Source organism: Myotis lucifugus, unplaced genomic scaffold, assembly GCF_000147115.1.
Source record: "Myotis lucifugus unplaced genomic scaffold, Myoluc2.0 scaffold_0, whole genome shotgun sequence".
NCBI lineage: Eukaryota > Metazoa > Chordata > Mammalia > Chiroptera > Vespertilionidae > Myotis > Myotis lucifugus.
In genome coordinates this window covers 35376953-35394244 of record NW_005871048.1, presented here as the reverse complement: position 1 = coordinate 35394244, position 17292 = coordinate 35376953, and the positions used below count along the sequence as shown (strand labels likewise).

The 17292-nt window shown below is 35.6% G+C and overlaps 1 protein-coding gene across 7 annotated transcripts in view; it reads left to right on the top strand.

Moving 5' to 3' along the window:
- The window catches only part of ZFYVE16 (zinc finger FYVE-type containing 16), a 40918-nt gene extending 25234 nt beyond the window's left edge, over nucleotides 1-15684 (top strand). For 3 of the 7 annotated variants that reach the window (XM_006081272.3, XM_023750348.1, XM_023750357.1), the window contains exons 11-18: nucleotides 1694-1776; nucleotides 2539-2643; nucleotides 3030-3177; nucleotides 7038-7118; nucleotides 9441-9603; nucleotides 10914-11019; nucleotides 11964-12131; nucleotides 13963-14124. In XM_006081272.3, the coding sequence (XP_006081334.1) occupies nucleotides 1694-1776; nucleotides 2539-2643; nucleotides 3030-3177; nucleotides 7038-7118; nucleotides 9441-9603; nucleotides 10914-11019; nucleotides 11964-12131; nucleotides 13963-14124 (1016 nt within the window). Of the gene's footprint in view, nucleotides 1-1693; nucleotides 1777-2538; nucleotides 2644-3029; nucleotides 3178-3313; nucleotides 3370-7037; nucleotides 7119-9440; nucleotides 9604-10913; nucleotides 11020-11963; nucleotides 12132-13962 lie in introns of those variants that run through there. The other 4 variants (XM_023750364.1, XM_023750367.1, XM_023750369.1 and 1 more) reach the window with 4 other exon arrangements.
- Nucleotides 15685-17292: the final 1608 nt, after the last annotated feature.

Below are 17292 nucleotides of genomic sequence, written 5' to 3'. Positions count from 1 at the left end.
GCATGAGGTTCCTTTTTCTTATTTTTATATTCCTGACATTTAGCTTATTACCTAAAAGTGATGTAAACTATCATTTATGTATAATTTTCAAATGGGGATTGTCTATGCTTTTATGTTGAGGTCATTTGGTTAAAATATCATTAAATGTTGGATTAGATGATTTGTGAGGTCCCTTTGAAACTGACAGGATGTCATTCTAAGTCAGAACCTTTTGAAAATAGTTTTAAATAAAATTACTTCTGTCAAATCACAAGGATGCTCCCTGATTCATAAGAGATAAAGGAAAAAGTCAGCATTTACTTAATGTCATTTACCACTACATCTTATGGGGTTTTTTTTGTTTTTTTTAAACACTAACTCAGTTCTTTTTATGCTGGTATTGCAGAGTCAGCATTTTTTTTAAAAAAAACATATTTTATTGATTTTTTACAGAGATGAAGGGAGAGAGATAGACAGTTAGAAACATCGATGGGAGAGAAACATCGATCAGCTGCCTCCCGCACATCTCCCACCGGGGATGTGCCCGCAACCCAAGTACATGCCCTTGACCGGAATCGAACCTGGGACCTTTCAGTCCGCAGGCCGACGCTCTATCCACTGAGCCAAACCGGTTTCAGCCATCTTATGTTTTTTCTAGTCTACATCCCCTGTCCTCCAAATAACTTATCCTTTTAAACACCACAAAACATGTAATAGCAAAGATGTGAGTTCCCCTGACTTAAGTTTTGAAAATAGATAATGTCAGGTGTGTTGTCTTAGAATTTTAAGAACTTATCTATAATAATAAAAGCATAACCAGACATCCTTCCTTCTGGACAAAGCTGCAGTGGGTGGGGTCTGCGGCAGAGGTGGCAGAGGCCCTGGGCCAAGGCCCTTGCACAAATTTCATGCATCGAGCCTCTAGTATTTATATAATAGGTATTAGAGAGGTTTGCTCCTTACCTAAGCTGAAGGTTAAAAATGTACCTGCTTTTTATCATCATAGAAGTAGTCTTACCTTGCTTTTTCACCTTCCATTCCTTCCAGAGGTCCTGCTACATTGCCAGCAAGCTATCTTTTTCTTCCTGCTCTGCAGTATTTATATTGCCCTAAAGAAAGAGGAAAGTTCTTAGGTGACAGGCTCCATGTCCCTTCTCCTTCTCTGCATTGATTTCTCTGACTCTGTGTGCTTCTGTTATCATGCTGACCCAGGAACTATAAAAGTTTACTATATAAATCTGTAAATTAGCACAGTTGAATATTAATTGTACACACCATTAAAATATTTAATTCTTATTTTTCTTCAAATTCAGAACTTGATAGGGGGCTCTAGCCAATTACTGTAATTTTCCAACCATCATAATTTTGTGGAAACATATAGTGAAAAGACTAAATGCTTTGGAATCGGGCAAACCAAATTTCAAACCTATGTTACATTAACTTCGTGACCTACTTTCCCATTTGTAGAGTAGGGGTAGATATACTTGCCTCATGAGGTTGTTATAGAGTTTAAATAAGATAATGTATGCAGAGTTCCCAGTTCAATGCAGCACCTGATTAGTACTCAGTATGGGTTAATTTTCCCCAAAGAAATGATTGGGGGTAATTTATTTATACTGTTTGAAAAATAAAAATTAAAGGTAATACATTCAAGACTCTTTTGTGTTTGTTTGGGCTTTGGGGGCAGTAACCAGTTTTTTTTTCTTTTGTATAGCATACCCTGCTCCTCTAACAAGTATCAGAGGCCGAAAACCTCTTTTTGGAGAGATAGGACACACTATAATGAACTTACTTGTTGTGAGTAATTGAACTATTTTATTAAGTGTTCTTATATTGTTACTTTAAAAATGTGTTTAGTAAATTTTACACACTTATGTTTTCCTATTTTAATTTGGCATACTTGGTATAATGAAAGTTTACTTATAAATATATCCTAGTTCATTTAACGCAAATGGGTTGTTTCTAATGAATTGCTTTTTAGAGCACATCTAATTTATATGTACCTGATTTATATTGCCTTTCAATTCATCCTGCTGGGGTGCTTACATATTTAGGTAATGTGAGATCTACACAGATGTTGAAGCTTTTGAAGATGTAGTTAAAGTGTTTGTAAAGTTAGTAAGCTTGGTGAGTGTGAACAAAGTGTGGCCTAAGTTTTCTCATTTGCTTTAGGAAGGATTGGAATAGGCCATGTTTCAGGTTCCTTCCCACCTCAGATTTCTAGAATTTTGTATTTACCTGTTACCAGAAAAAAGTATTTCAGTGGACTTACTTTGATTTATAATATTCAGTTTGAAGATCTATTTGAAAGATCTTTAAATAGAAAGAGGAGATCACCCCCAAATACTATAGAATTCTTCCTGGGAATGATATTGTTTTACTACTCTGTGGAGTAGCTGGATTAGTTGGTTTTATAAGTTAGTACTAGTTCGTAGGTGGCATTTTCAGTTATGTATCACAAGTCTTAAAATGATGGATACTTTTTAATGGATTTGATGAATGGGTAAATGTGCATAAATAGTAGTTTAAGGTTTATGGAAATGTCATAATTTTATATAGGACCTTCGAAATTACCAGTATACCTTGCATAATATAGATCAGCTATTGATTCATATGGAAATGGGGAAGAGCTGCATAAAAATACCTCGGAAAAAATACAATGATGTAAGTATAATTGCTTCATTAAAATTTTGAAGATAATTATTGAACATTAGATTTCCTTAGAAATGTGTCAATTAAATTTGATGTTTTGAAGCAGACTAATATATAATGGCAAAATATATTATTTTTGAAGTTTTAGATTTGCTTCCTAACAAGGCATTTGTTTAATTCTATTCTTCTTTTTTTTTCTTTTTTCTTTTTTTTACTGTTTTATGCATTAAGGTGATTTTATCTTAATACCTTTGTTTCTATCACATTCTTGGGGTTTTTCCAGACCAAAGTTTGAGGTTTATGAAGCTGGTCAGAAATGTGACTCTTTAAATTAGTGTAACTGATAAAGGGATGAAATGGTAAAAGTGTTTCTAAATGAATGTTGTTTTTTCCCCTAGGTAATGAAAGTAATAAATTCTTCTAATGAGCATGTCATTAGCATTGGAGCTAGTTTTAGTACAGAAGCAGATTCTCATCTAGTCTGTGTACAGAATGATGGAGTTTATCAAACACAGGCCAATAGTGCCACTGGCCACCCTAGAAAAGGTGAGTGTTGGTTCCTAGTGTTGATCCATTAAACTGCCTCAATAAATAGAATTCTTTTCAAAGGGAAAATATATATATTTTACGTGTATGCTAAATTGACAGTGATAAAACATGCTTTAAAATTTTATCTACACAGCCCTGACTGGTTTGGCTCAGTGGACAGAGTGTCGGCCTGCAGACTGAAGGGTCCCGGGTTCGATTCCGGTCGGGGGCATGTACCTTGGTTGCGGGCACATACCCAGTGGGGAGTGTGCAGGAGGCAGCTGATCTATGTTTCTCTCTCATCGATGTTCTACTCCTCTATCCCTCTCCCTTCCTCTCTGTAAAAATCAATAAAATATATATTTTTTAAAAATTTTATCTACACAAATATAAATATATATATGTGTGTGTGTGTGTGTGTGTGTGTGTGTGTGTGTGTGTATATTATATATATATATATATATATATATATATATATATAATATATATATATTTCAGAGAGAAAGGGAGCGGGAGAGAGAGAAACATCAGTGATGAGAGGGAATCATTGATCAGCTGCCTTCTGCACGCCCCCTGCTGGGGATTGAGCCTGCATGTGCTCTGAGTGGGAATTGAACCATGACCTCCTGGTTCATAGGCTGATGCTCAACAATTGAGCCACACCTACGAGGAAACACACAGAAATATTTTAAAATTGCTTTTGATTTGTGTTTTTCTCTTAGGCTACATTAGGTTTAAAGACTTGGAACACTACAGATATTCAGGCTTAATATGTCCCTTATGGTGGGAGTCTTTTTTTCCCCCCCAGTTATTTGTCTCTTGAATGAGGTTTTTTTCACCTTTACATGCTTTTTGCCCCAACTCTCTTAATTAAGGGAGCACAGGACAGATAAGAATGTAGAATAATTTATAAAACTATAAGTGGCTGGGAATATAAAAATGATAAAGGTGGTAGGGTACATAGCAGGTCTGAGTGACATGACTCTCAGTTCTGGTTGAATGACCTTAGTGACTGCTGGATTACCAAACTCGTGCAGTAGAGGGCCTAACCAATGGAAAGTTATGTGGAAGTATGCATTCCATAAAATTAATACATTAGTATAAAATAACAAATTTTAAAATATTCTAACATCTGTCAGCTAATACAGTTTTTTCTTCTGATTATAAAAGTAATTTATACTCATTTGTAATAAGCTTGGAAAATATATTTTTAAAAGTAGCAAAAGAAAAAAGAAGAAAAAAGTAGTAAAAGAAAAAAGTGCCAATATATAGCCATTGTTGATATTTTTACTGTATTTCCTTTTTATATTAGTATCTGTGTTAAATAGATGATATAATACTGGATATTTATACTTTTGCATTGTGTTTTTTTCACTTAACATGTCAGTGATATTTTTGACATTAAAATTTAACAACTATTTAATATTTGTTGAATAGGTATATATTTATGTGGTATAAGTTTGAAAGATATAAATATTTATAGTATAAAGTCTCTTCTTCCTTGACCCTCAGGCTACCCTCTCCTCCTCCCCATAGGCAACCAAACCAGTATTTTCAGTTTCAGTATGTACATCTTTTCTGAGACATTTTTTAAATAAGTCATTTGTTTCAGACTACACCTTGCTTTTTCTTTTGTTACCATACTTTGGATATTATTCTATATTAGTATATAAAGAATTTTCACATTCTACATAACTTTCCACTTTATATGTGTACTTCATTTAATTGTCCTTTATATTGGTGGAGATAACTTTTACCAGTCCTTGGCTATTTATAAAATAATAGAGGCCCAGTGCACGAAACTCATGCACTCTAGAGGGGTCCCTCAGCCCTGTCTTTGCCCTCTTGCAGTTCAGGAGCCCTTGGGGGATGTCTGACTGCCGGTTTAGGCTTGCTCCATGTAGGTAGTGGGCCTAAGCCGGCAATTGGACATCCTTAGTGCTGCTGTGGAGGCGGGAGAGGCTCCCACCACCGCCGCTGCACTTGCCAGCTGTGAGCCTGGCTTCTGGTTGAGTGGCGCTCCCCCTGTGGGAGCACATTGACCACTAGGGGGCAACTCCTGGGTTGAGTGTCTGCCCCCTGGTGGTCAGTGCATGTCATAGTGACCGATAGTTCCGCCATTCAGTTGATTTGGATATTAGCCTTTCATTATATAGGACTAGAGGCCCAGTGCACAAAATTTGTGCAGGGGGGGGGGGGGGTCCCTTCAGCCCAGCCTGCACCCTCTCCAATCTGGGATCCCTTGGGGGATGTCCTCAGGATTGGGCCTAAACCGGCAGTCGGACATCCCTGTCACAATCTGGGATCGCTGGCTCCTAACTGCTCACCTGCCTGCTTGACTGACTGCCCTTACTGGCCCCCCCTGTCAGCCTGATCACCCCTAACCGCCTCTGCCTGCCAACCTGGTCACCCCCAACTGCCACCCCCTGCCAACCTGGTCGCCCCCAACTGCCCCCCCGCCAGCCTGGTCGCCCCTAAACTGCCCCCCCCTGCCAGCATGGTCGCCCCTTATTGCCCCCTCTGCTGGCCTGGTTGCCCCATCTGCCCCCGCCGGCCTGGTCGCCCCTCACTGCCCCCCCTGCTGGCCTGGTCGCCCCACACAGCCTGCTGTTTGGTCATTTGGTTGCCCCTCACTGCCCCCCCTGCCTGCCTGGTCGCCCCACACAGCCTGCTGTTTGGTCATTTGGTCGCCCCTCACTGCCCCCCATGCCAGCCTGGTCGCCCCACACAGCCTGTTATTCAGTTGTTTGGTCATCCCTCACTAACCCCCCTGTTGGCCTGGTCACCCCACGCAGCCTGCTTGTTCAGTCATTTGGTCGTCCCTCACTAACCCTCTGCTGGCCTTGTCACCCCACTCAGCCTGTTCGGTCATCCGTTTGGTTGCGATGGCCCTGGGCTCTTTATTTATATAGATACTGTGAATAACATTGTATCCGTACCATTAATTTCTGAAAATGGAATTGGTGCATAAGGAATACATTTATTTGTAATTTTAGTAGATAATTATCAAGTTGTCCACCCAGAGATTGTTGATTTATGCCAGTGGTTCCCAAACTTATTTGGCTTACTGCCCCCTTTCCAGAAAAAATATTACTCAGCGCCCCCTGGAAATTAATTTTTTTTAAATTTTAATAGCAATTAAACAGAAAGATATATGTATTAATGTTTCTACCTTTTTCGTAAAATATAGTAAAGAAAGGTGTAAATTAGAAACATTGAAGTTTGAAATTATGAAACTATTTATTGAACTCAGAATAGAAAGGTAATACAAAAAAAGTTAAAAAAAATGGAATTGGTGCATAAGGAATACATTTATTTGTAATTTTAGTAGATAATTATCAAGTTGTCCACCCAGAGATTACTGATTTATGCTCTCACCAGTAGTGGATGTTCAATTTCTCACACTCTCCCTGACACAGACACAAACATTTTATTATTTTAATATATTTTTTAAATTGATTTCAGAGAGGAAAGGAGAGGGAGAGAGAGATAGAAACATCACTGATGAGAGAGAATCATTGATCAGCTGCCCCTTGCATGCCCCCTACTGGGGATCAAGCCTGCAACCTGGGCATGTGCCCTGACTGGGAATTGAACCGGGACCCTCCAGTCTACAGGCCAATGCTCTATGTCCTGAGCCAAACTTGCTAGGGCAACATAAACATTTTAATTAATACAACTGTCCATCAATTATTAGATACAACCATTAACTTGTATGCAATATTTATCTTATTTATTAGCTTTCTAATTTAAGTGGTGTGGGCATGGCATTTATCAGGTACTTAAAATGTGCCATGCTGCACATTATATATTTAACAAATATATTATAACATAAAATAGAGCAGGTTAAAACATAATTGTTGTATTTTTTTTATCAGTGACAGGTGCAAGTTTTGTAGTTTTCAATGGAGCTCTAAAATCATCTTCAGGATTTCTTGCTAAGTCCAGCATAGTTGAAGGTAGGAGTTTCATCTTTAAGATTGTTTTAATGTAAAAATGTAAAGTTTTCTTTTTGAAACTATATTTGATATTTATATAAAAGGATATATGTAAGTTATATCATATTCTCCAAAGTACCACAAGCTTCTGTGAAATCATTCTGCAGCCCAAAAATTAGAACGTGATCAATATTTGGATCTATTTACACCTTCTTCCTTCTCTCTCCAAAAATTAACTACCAGACTGAATACTGTTTATCATCCTCTTGCTTAATTTTTTTACACTGTATAAAAATATGCCTAAATAATGTTTATTTGGGAGATTTATAAAATTGATATCATTCTTCACACAGTCTTATGGAGCTTATTATTTTCATGCAATGTTATGTCTCTAAAATTTATCCATGTTGTTGCCAGCAACTATGGCTTACTTATTTTCAGTGTTATTAAATATTTTATTTTGTGAATGTGTGACAATTTATCTTTCAATCATGAACATCTGGGTTGGTTCTCTGTTTTTGCTATTATGAACAATGGTGCTAGTAGCATGCTTGGTGTGTGTCGACATTGGGCACGTGTCTAAGAGTTTCTCTGGAGTATATCTCCAGGAGTAGAATTTCTTGGCTGATAGATTAGAAAATGTTTAACTTTACAAGATATTGCTAAATTATTTTCATTATTTAAGATTTCCTGTTGATCTTCATATTCTCCAAACTTAGTTTTATCAGACTACTTAATTTGTGTCAATCTGGTAGGTATCTCTGAACATGGTCATAATTAGCATATCCCTATTAAGTAGAGCATCTTACAACATATTTATTGGACATATATGTTGTCTCTTTTGTGCAAAGCCGGTTCACATCTTTTGCCCATTTTTCTGTTGTCTTGTAAATTTTTCTGATTTATAGTTGCATAGTTTTTTTATATACTGTAGATTTCCTACACCATTTTATAGTGTATTTTTAATAGAAAGTCTTCTTTTAAATACAATGTAATTTATTAATCTTTTATGGTTAATGTTTTTTATTTAAGAAATCTTTCCATCCTGGGTTAAAAAGATGTTCTCCTGTTTTGTCCCAAAAGATTTAAAGCTCTGCCTTTAATATGCATGTATCAGATAGGGATCCATTGACATTTTTTTGCATTTGAATAGGATTTGATCCAGCATCAGTGATTCAGTTCTCCCAATGAGAGAGGTTTTTTACTCACACCAAATGTGTGGATTTTCCCCCTCACATCAGTTAATTTTCTAGTTCTCTGACACCAACTGGGTGTCCAACAATTTAGTTCTGACATTAACCACCCAGAGTTAGCACAGACCCCGTAGGTTAAGGGCTCAGTCCCACGAGACTGCCCCTCACTTCAGATACCAATTAGAAGTCTAGGGCCTCTTATACTTCTAACTGGCTGTAAATCAGAGGATCCCACTACCTCTTCCTCAGGTTGGTTCAAACATTTGCTAGAATAGCTTACAGAACTCAGAAAACACTTCATTTATGTTTACTGGTTTATAATAGAGCATTTATAAAGGATATGACTTAAGAACAACCAAATGGAAGATAAGCACAGGGCTAAGTATGGGGAAGGGGTCATGGAGATTCCATGCCCTCTCCAGGCGTACCACCACCCTTCCTTCACATCACCCTTCTAACACCTCATGTGTTCCCCAACACAGAAGCTCCTTGAACCTGGATATTTGTGGATTTTTGTAGAAGTCTCATTATGTAGGCATGCTTGATTAAATAAACGGCCATTGCTGATTGAACTCAACCTCTAGCACTCTTCCCAGTTCTAGTCCAATGATGCAAAGTGACCCTTACACAAAGTCTTTTGGTGCCCCTTCTTCTTTGTCTTGACCTCAGATTCAAGGACTTTCCAGTCTGTTATTTCTGGCTTCTTAAGCCAGTAGGGCCATTGCAGCTTAATGGATCACCAGACACTGTCCCAAGACTTTGCCTGGGCAACTGTGGGCTCCCTTGTTGAATTTTCCTATAGGGATCACGGTATTGCATTTCCTACTGTCTACGACTGAAACAGTTGCCTCATACATTTTGTCTAGTTTTATGGTTGGTTATTATGAAAGAGCTAGTTTGGTATCATAGCCAGAAATGGAAAATTTTTAACCATTCATTTAAAAAAATTTATTTACCATTAAAAAATTAATCCTTTGTGAAATAGTTTTCTTATTTCCTAATAGAAAACAACCATTAAAATGATTTAACAGATGATTTTTAAATATTTTCAAATAACAAAATACATTTGTATTTTGGAATAAATTTTATGGCTTAGACATATAAATTGATATTTAGTAAAATAAATATGAAACATAACTCCCATTTTCAGATGGCTTAATGGTGCAAATAACTCCAGAGACCATGGATGGCTTGCGGTTAGCTCTGCGAGAACAAAAAGACTTTAAGATCACATGTGGGAAAGTTGATGCTGTAGACCTGAGAGAATTTGTGGACATCTGCTGGGTAGATCCTGAAGAAAAAGGAAACAAAGGGTAAGAACTTTTTGTTACTAAAATGTAATTGATTTGATGGAAAGGGGAAGGATAAAAACATCTTGTTAATAAAAAGAAATCTTTTATGAATAAACATAGAATTATACCATGAATTTCAGTGCTTATACTTCAATTAATATATTCAGTCTCTTTTTCAAACATATGCCTAACCAGCCTCGTGTGTTTTCTTGGCCAGGATGCTGTCAATTATTGAAGGGTGGTCAATTGGGAGGGGGCCAATGACAATATGTCCATTGTGTAGCAGTGTGGGCTTGATGCAAGACACTTTTTCTGTGGTAGGGTACCTATTTTTGTCAAGTAAGTAAAGGATTCCCTTTGGATGTTTATTCTGTTTTATACTGACTCACTGTAAATACAAACAACTGAATTTAATAATATATACTTTAAAGGCCTTACAGAATATTACTGCCATTCATTCCTTCCTTTTTTCAATTACCCATTTTGTTTCTTTTCCCTCCCTCCCTCCCTCCCACTCACTGTAAATACAAACAACTGAATTTAATAATATATACTTTAAAGGCCTTACAGAATATTACTGCCATTCATTCCTTCCTTTTTTCAATTACCCATTTTGTTTCTTTTCCCTCCCTCCCTCCCTCCCTCCCTCCCTTTCCTTCCTTCCTTCCTTCCTTCCTTCCTTCCTTCCTTCCTTCCTTCCTTCCTTCCTTCCTTCCTTCCTTCCTTCCTGGTGAATGGCTAAGGGGTCTGGAGCAAAGAAAGAAGAGGGCTAATGCTGTAGGACTCTAAAATAGATTTTTTTTAAAAATTCATGAGACAGCTTTTCTGTTAAAAGACTAAGATATTTTATTTTATTTTTAAATATATTTTATTGATTTTTTACAGAGAGGAAGGGAGAGGGATAGAGAGCTAGAAACATTGATGAGAGAGAAACATCAATCAGTTGCCTCCTGCACACCCACCACTGGGGATGTGCCCGCAACCAAGGTACATGCCCTTGACCGGAATCGAACCTGGGACCCTTCAGTCCGCAGGCCGACGCTCTATCCACTGAGCCAAACCGGTTAGGGCAAGACTAAGATATTTTAAACCTCAGGTATGAATTGGGCATATGAAAAAGTAGGTAAAATTTGCTACACATCAAGAAATCTTGGTAAATGAATATAAACTAATTTTAATTATTTTATATGTAATTGAGATACCTTACTGCTGTTTTAAATTTATAGCTTTCATAATTTTTCTCCTTATTCCATTTATTCAAATTTAATAATTCATTTCATAAGAAGCACCTTAGTAGTAATACTTCTTTTGTATTTCATTTTATTCTATAGTGTTATTAGTTCCGTGGATGGAATATCGTTACAAGGATTTCCAAGTGAAAAAATAAAACTGGAAGCAGATTTTGAAACTGATGAGAAGATTGTAAAGTGTACTGAGGTAACTGCAAAAGAAAATGCCTTCCCTTTACATGCTGTGTTTAGATATGGTTTTTGTTTTTTTTAACTGGGAGATTTTCCACTTCTCAGCTTCTGAATGTTTAAGTACAGTGTATTACACTTTTTACATTATATCTTGAGACACATATTTCTTACCAGACTTCCTTTTATAACGCCAAATTTGGTTTTCCGTAGTATTATTTATTTCAGGCTATTATATGACAGCACTGCCTGCCAGCTCACAGTTAAATTTTGGCAGCATTTCCATTTCTGTTTATAAAGAAATATATTGTTTGATCATATTATTTTCATTTTTCTCTTATTTAACAAAAATTAAAAGATTTTGTTGACATCAATTTATAACCACATATACAAGTTATTTTTAAAAGTTTCTTTTATTTTAAGAAGGGGATATGAAATTATACAGTAGGCCTCTAAACCCTTAGTCTACCTCCATACTCACCCTCTCTCTACCTCCCAGGTCAGACAATCAGTGTTACTTACTGCGTATGTATTCTTTGTGAATTTTATGCATGCACAAGATAGAAACTATAGAGAATATAGAAATTATAGAACATTATTACTTTGTTCTATCTTAACTTTATTAAAATGTCCTTACAGGATGGTAATCTTACAGGGTTGATTCATTAGTACCCTTCTCTAAACTGAGTTAACAAGGTTCCGTTGCTACAGGTTAACTTTAGGCAAAAATAGCTAAGTCATTTCCAAATCCCATAACCTTTGGTTTTAAGTTAACTTATAGTATAGATCATGGTTTGTTTGTGTGTGTAGATCATGGTGTGTATGTCCATGTGTAATGTTCATATATATATTGCTCTTAAGCTAATGAATTTCATGGCACTAGCATTAGAATTTTATTAATAAAGTTGAAATGAAAGTAGCAATTGTTGCATTTTTAAATCATGACTTGTTTCCTAATTTCAGGTGTTCTACTTTCTAAAGGACCAGGATGTATCTATTTCAGCAACTCGTTATCAGTTTGCAAAAGAAATAGCCATGGCTTGTAGTGCTGCACTGTGCCCTCACCTGAAAACTTTAAAGAGTAATGGGATGAATAAAATTGGCCTCAGAGTTTCCATTGACACTGATATGGTGAGGCATGTTTTTGCAATGTATTTTCTAAATGAATTTATTATATATTAATCAAAAGGTGTTTCTTTAACCTTTTATTTTGGGATGAATGAAGACAATGAAAATTTGTTGAACATCAGTTTGTGCACACACTTCGTGTTCATTATCTCCTTTATTCTCCACAATGGGTCAGCAAACTTTTTTTGTAAAAGGCTACACAGTAAATATTTTTGGCATTGCGGGCTGAATGATTTCTTTCAGAACTACTCAGTTCTTCTATTATAGTGCAGAAGCAGCCATAGATAGTATGTGAACTAATAGGCTCGGCTTTGTTCCAGTGAAACTTTGTTATAAAAAACAGTGGGCCGATTGGCTCTCAGGCCATAGTTTGCTGACCCCCTACTCCACAACAATCCATCCTGTTTTTCAGTTTATTATTCTGAATAGATTCTATATTCATACGATTTAAATTTACTCTAAAAGTGTATACATAACAGTACAACTTCATTGGACATTTCCAGAAAACAGCATTCTGATTGTAGTCTATGTAATTGGCGCCTTAACTCCTGGCTACAATGTAAATGATGCCCAGTAGAGTTGTGTAAGGTAATAGACTTGGAAAGATCTCCTTCCATCCTCATCTCCAAACCCTTTTGTCCACCTCAATACTCCCTTATTCTTCCTGGTGAGGCAATCAAATGATACCCATTTTTATGTATTATTTGTGATTTTATGCACGTACCAGCAAATAAGTGTGTGTCCTTTTCATTTCCCCCTTTACACTGTATTTTTTTAACCTTGCTTCTTTAACTTACTATACCTTAGAGATATTACACGTTACCACATATTCTTTTTAAGTTGCATAGTAGTAGTTTATTATATAAGTGTACTCTTATTTAACTAATTCTTATGCATTTTTATATGTACTGATTGATATTTAGATTATCCACAATATTTTGCCTTTGTGTAAGTGTGAGTATATCAGAAACATTCTTAGAAGTAGAATTGTCAATAGGTATTACCATACTGTCTAAAATAGAGGTTATACCAATTTATATTTTTACCATAATTTGTGAGAGCATTCTTTCCCCTCACATACTTATCAAAGCAGTATGTAATCAAACTTTTGAACTTTACCAATTTGATAGGCAAAAAATAGTACTCCAGTATTATTGTAATGCACATTTCTGTTTCCAACATCCAATATAATAAATTTCAAAGCAGTTTTTTCTTTAGAATGGTTTATCTAAATATGAATGAGTTCAAAAGCTGAAGATTTGCTTTTTTTCAGTCAGGATGTGTTGTACTCAGAGTTCTTATTGGAAAGAACTTATATTTTCATCTCACTGTTAAAAGTTCCTTTTTCAAGGAAATATCTGATATTTGTGTGTTATTTGAGTAAGCACTGTTAATATTTCTTTAGGCAAATTAAAATGTAATTTTCATGAGCAACATTAAATTCAAATATTAAATATGCAACAACAAATTAAAAATATTTTAAAGTAGATTATTTTTATTAATACCATGGGGTTTGTATTTAAGTTATGTTGTTTATCATTCAAAATCTAGCCCTTCAGTGTGTTTACATGTTCATTGAGAAGAAACTTAAAGTATGAATTAGTGGCAATTTTTTTTTATTTTAATGATATATGTGGGAGGAACAATTACAATTTATGTAGTAGATGGATAAAAATATAGGAGAATATTTTATGAATAAAATGTCAATTATTTTCTTAACATGCTTAAACTGGATGATATTTTTAATTTAATTATTTTTACATTCATCTGCTGAGCTAAACAAGATTGCTCACTTTCTAGGGTTGACTTACCAAGATTTTTTTTTTTTTTCCAGGTTGAATTTCAGGCAGGATCTGAAGGCCGACTTCTTCCTCAGCATTATCTAAATGATCTTGATAGTGCTCTAATACCTGTGATCCATGGTGGAACATCCAACTCTACTAGTTTACCATTAGAAATAGAATTAGTATTTTTCATTATAGAAAATCTTTTTTAGTGAAAAGATATTAGTGAATCATGTTATTTATATTGCAAACTGATTTGTTAAAACTAACTCCAGCACTAAACCTAAAATGCCACAAACACTAAAAGTAAATATGTTTAATGTTTGAAACACATAGAAGTTTTGCTTTATAGGCCGGAATGATCTTTTTAAAATCATTAGCACAATTTCAATCTCTAAAAACTTAATGCGATCCAGTTTTTGAAGATTTACACTTAAAAAATACTAAAAAGACAAGGATAACTTCTTTCTTCAAGAAATTTGTAGCATTTATTGTGTTATTTAAATGCTATGCCAAAGTATCTGCATTTAGTAATACCTCTTTATGCCAAGATCGATTTTAATGAAGGCTCTTTTTCAGATGTAACCTTATAAAGGGAAATATCTGTTTTCTGTATATGCCAGTTAGATTGCTGTTTTCTAAAGTCTGTTAAAAATATACTTCAATAGCACAGACCAGTTTCCATATTAGACTTAATATGATGTTCTTTGAATAAGGCAGACAACTTATTTGTATAATTGGAGTGGAGACCTACCTCCGTGACTAGATAAACTCTGATTGTTTGGATTAAAATCAGAATTTTCCTTTTTTCTCCTCAAATTATTCCATATATGGTTTTCTCTTGATTAAATGGGTATTCTTAAAATAACTGTGGGTGCTTCAGGATTCTGTGCTTCTGTAATTTAAGTATATTGTTTTTATAGCGAGAACATGTGATTTGGTATGTGTTTTATAACTCTTTAATAATTTATAAATAGGCAATATTTTTGTATTGCAGTATATTATTTTTCCTCCTTTCTTTCCAAATGTACCACTGTATTTGCCACTTATATAAAAAGTGATTGACGACAGGCCAGATGACCCTTGAAATAGTTATTATGTAGCAATAAATGAAGCATGAAACAGATTTTTATTACTTTGCCTTTAAACCTTACAAGTTTCTTGGCAAGTTCACATGTTTTCATTGACACTAATGTATTTATTATAAACTTTAATGAACTAATTACTTTTGCATATTTTAAATTCTTTATATGGTAGTTATTTTTTATAACAGAATATTAACATAAGTTAAATTCTATGTATTTAAAACTATTACAGAACTTTCCTCTTTACTTCAAACAGCAAAATAAGAAATGTTGTGTTGAAAAAAGAGTAATGAGTGTATTGTTAGTTAGTCCTGTCATTTAAGTTATATAAAATATAATCATATTTTGATGCTTTTTTTATTCTTAAGTGGAATATATATGTTTTTGTATAAAAGACTTGTATATCTCAAGAAAAAGAAATTATACTAAAGAGCCCTGTTTTAAGAAAAATATTTAGGAAGTATCTTAACTTGAAGACCAAAAAACGGTTAAACTCAGGAACTGAGGTCTTAGGTTAGGAGAGGCTAAGAATTTTAATCAGATTGGTCATATGGTTCCTACTAAATCACATCTGTAGTACTAGCCAAAGACAGTATGGAGGAGAATATCAGTCATATGGGAGTAGCTACTTCAAAAACAGTGTGAAATGTTGCAAATATTAAATAAAATAACACATAACTTGTGAAATTAATTGCAATAGTATAAGTTAAAAGCAATCACATATCAAACTCAATTTATGTTTTCTTTATATAGTGTGTTTATTTTGCAATATAGATTATTGCACAATCTATAAATACTGAATTTAAAATAACCAAATGGTGGAGGGCTCTTCCATCATGGGATAGCTTTGGATTTGTTTTTTTTAAAAATCTACATTTCATAAAAATTGGAATTATGTGCCTTTGGAGGCACCTTTTAAAGTATTCTTTTTTTTTTTAAATATATTTTATTGATTTTTTACAGAAAGGAGGGGAGAGGGATAGAGAGTTAGAAACATCGATCAGCTGCCTCTTGCACGCCCCTACTGGGGATGTGCCCGCAACCAAGGTACATGCCCTTGACCGGAATCAAACCTGGGACCCTTGAGTCCGCAGGCTGACCCTCTATCTGCTGAGCCAAACTGGTTAGGGCTTAAAGTATTCTTTATAGTCCTAGCCGGTTTGCCTCAGTGGATAGAGCGTCAGCCTGTGAACCAAGGGTCCCGGGTTAGATTCTGGTCAAGGGCACGTACCTTGGTTGCAAGCTCTCCCCGGCCTGGGCCCTGGTCAGGACTCCTGCAGAAGGTAACCAATCGATGTGTTTCTCTCACATCGATGTTTCTGTCTTTCCCTCTACCTTCCACTCTCTCTAAAAATCAATGGAAAAATATCATCAGGTGAGGATAAAAATAAATAAAGTATTCTTTGTAGAGTATGTCTCTGAATGCATTTGTTGCTTATTTTGGTCATGTTCTTCATATTTTTAAAGGTGGAAAAATAGAAATGGTTCTTTGTACTCTGTCTGCAATGATCTGTTTTTGGTCTTATGCCCTTTACTAGTAATACTACTCTCTCTGAATTTTGAAATGTGAAATAAAATCTAGCTGTTTTATGCAGCCATCGAACAAACTTTGAGTATATATACTTGCTATCTGCAGAGCACTTTATTAGCCTTCACTGGTTGAAAGATGAATAAATAGTTCTTTCCCTCTTGGAGTTGAATGTGTGAAGCAGATCATTGACAAAGTTAAAGTAATTGTTATAATAGAAATATAGATCTAATCTAGGTGGTTGGAAAACAACCCAGGAGGATAACTATACCAATAATGAGAAGGCAACCTGAGAACCTGTTAGATGGTGGGCACTAAACTTGTCTAGCCAAGAATTGAAAATCTAAAAAGTAATATGTAAAAAGACCAAACTTTCCCTCATAAGGCAATTTACTTTAAAGAGTCTTTTGTGCTCTAGCTGGTTTGGCTCAGTGGATAGAGCATCAGCCTGTGGACCTAAGGGTCACGGGTTTAATTCCAGTCAAGGGCATGTACCTTGGTTGCAGGGTCCTCCCTGGCCCTGGAACCCTGGTCAGGGCTCCTGCAGGAGGTAACCAATTGATGGGTTTCTCTCACATCAATATTTCTCTGACTTTCCCTCTCTCTTCCACTCTCTAAAAAAAAAAGTCACCAAAACCGGTTTGGCTCTGGATAGAGCGTCGGCCTGGGGACTGAGAGGTCCCGGGTTCGATTCCAGTCAGGGGCATGTACCTTGGTTTCGGGCACATCCCCAGTGAGAGATGTGCAGGAGGCAGCTGATCGATGTT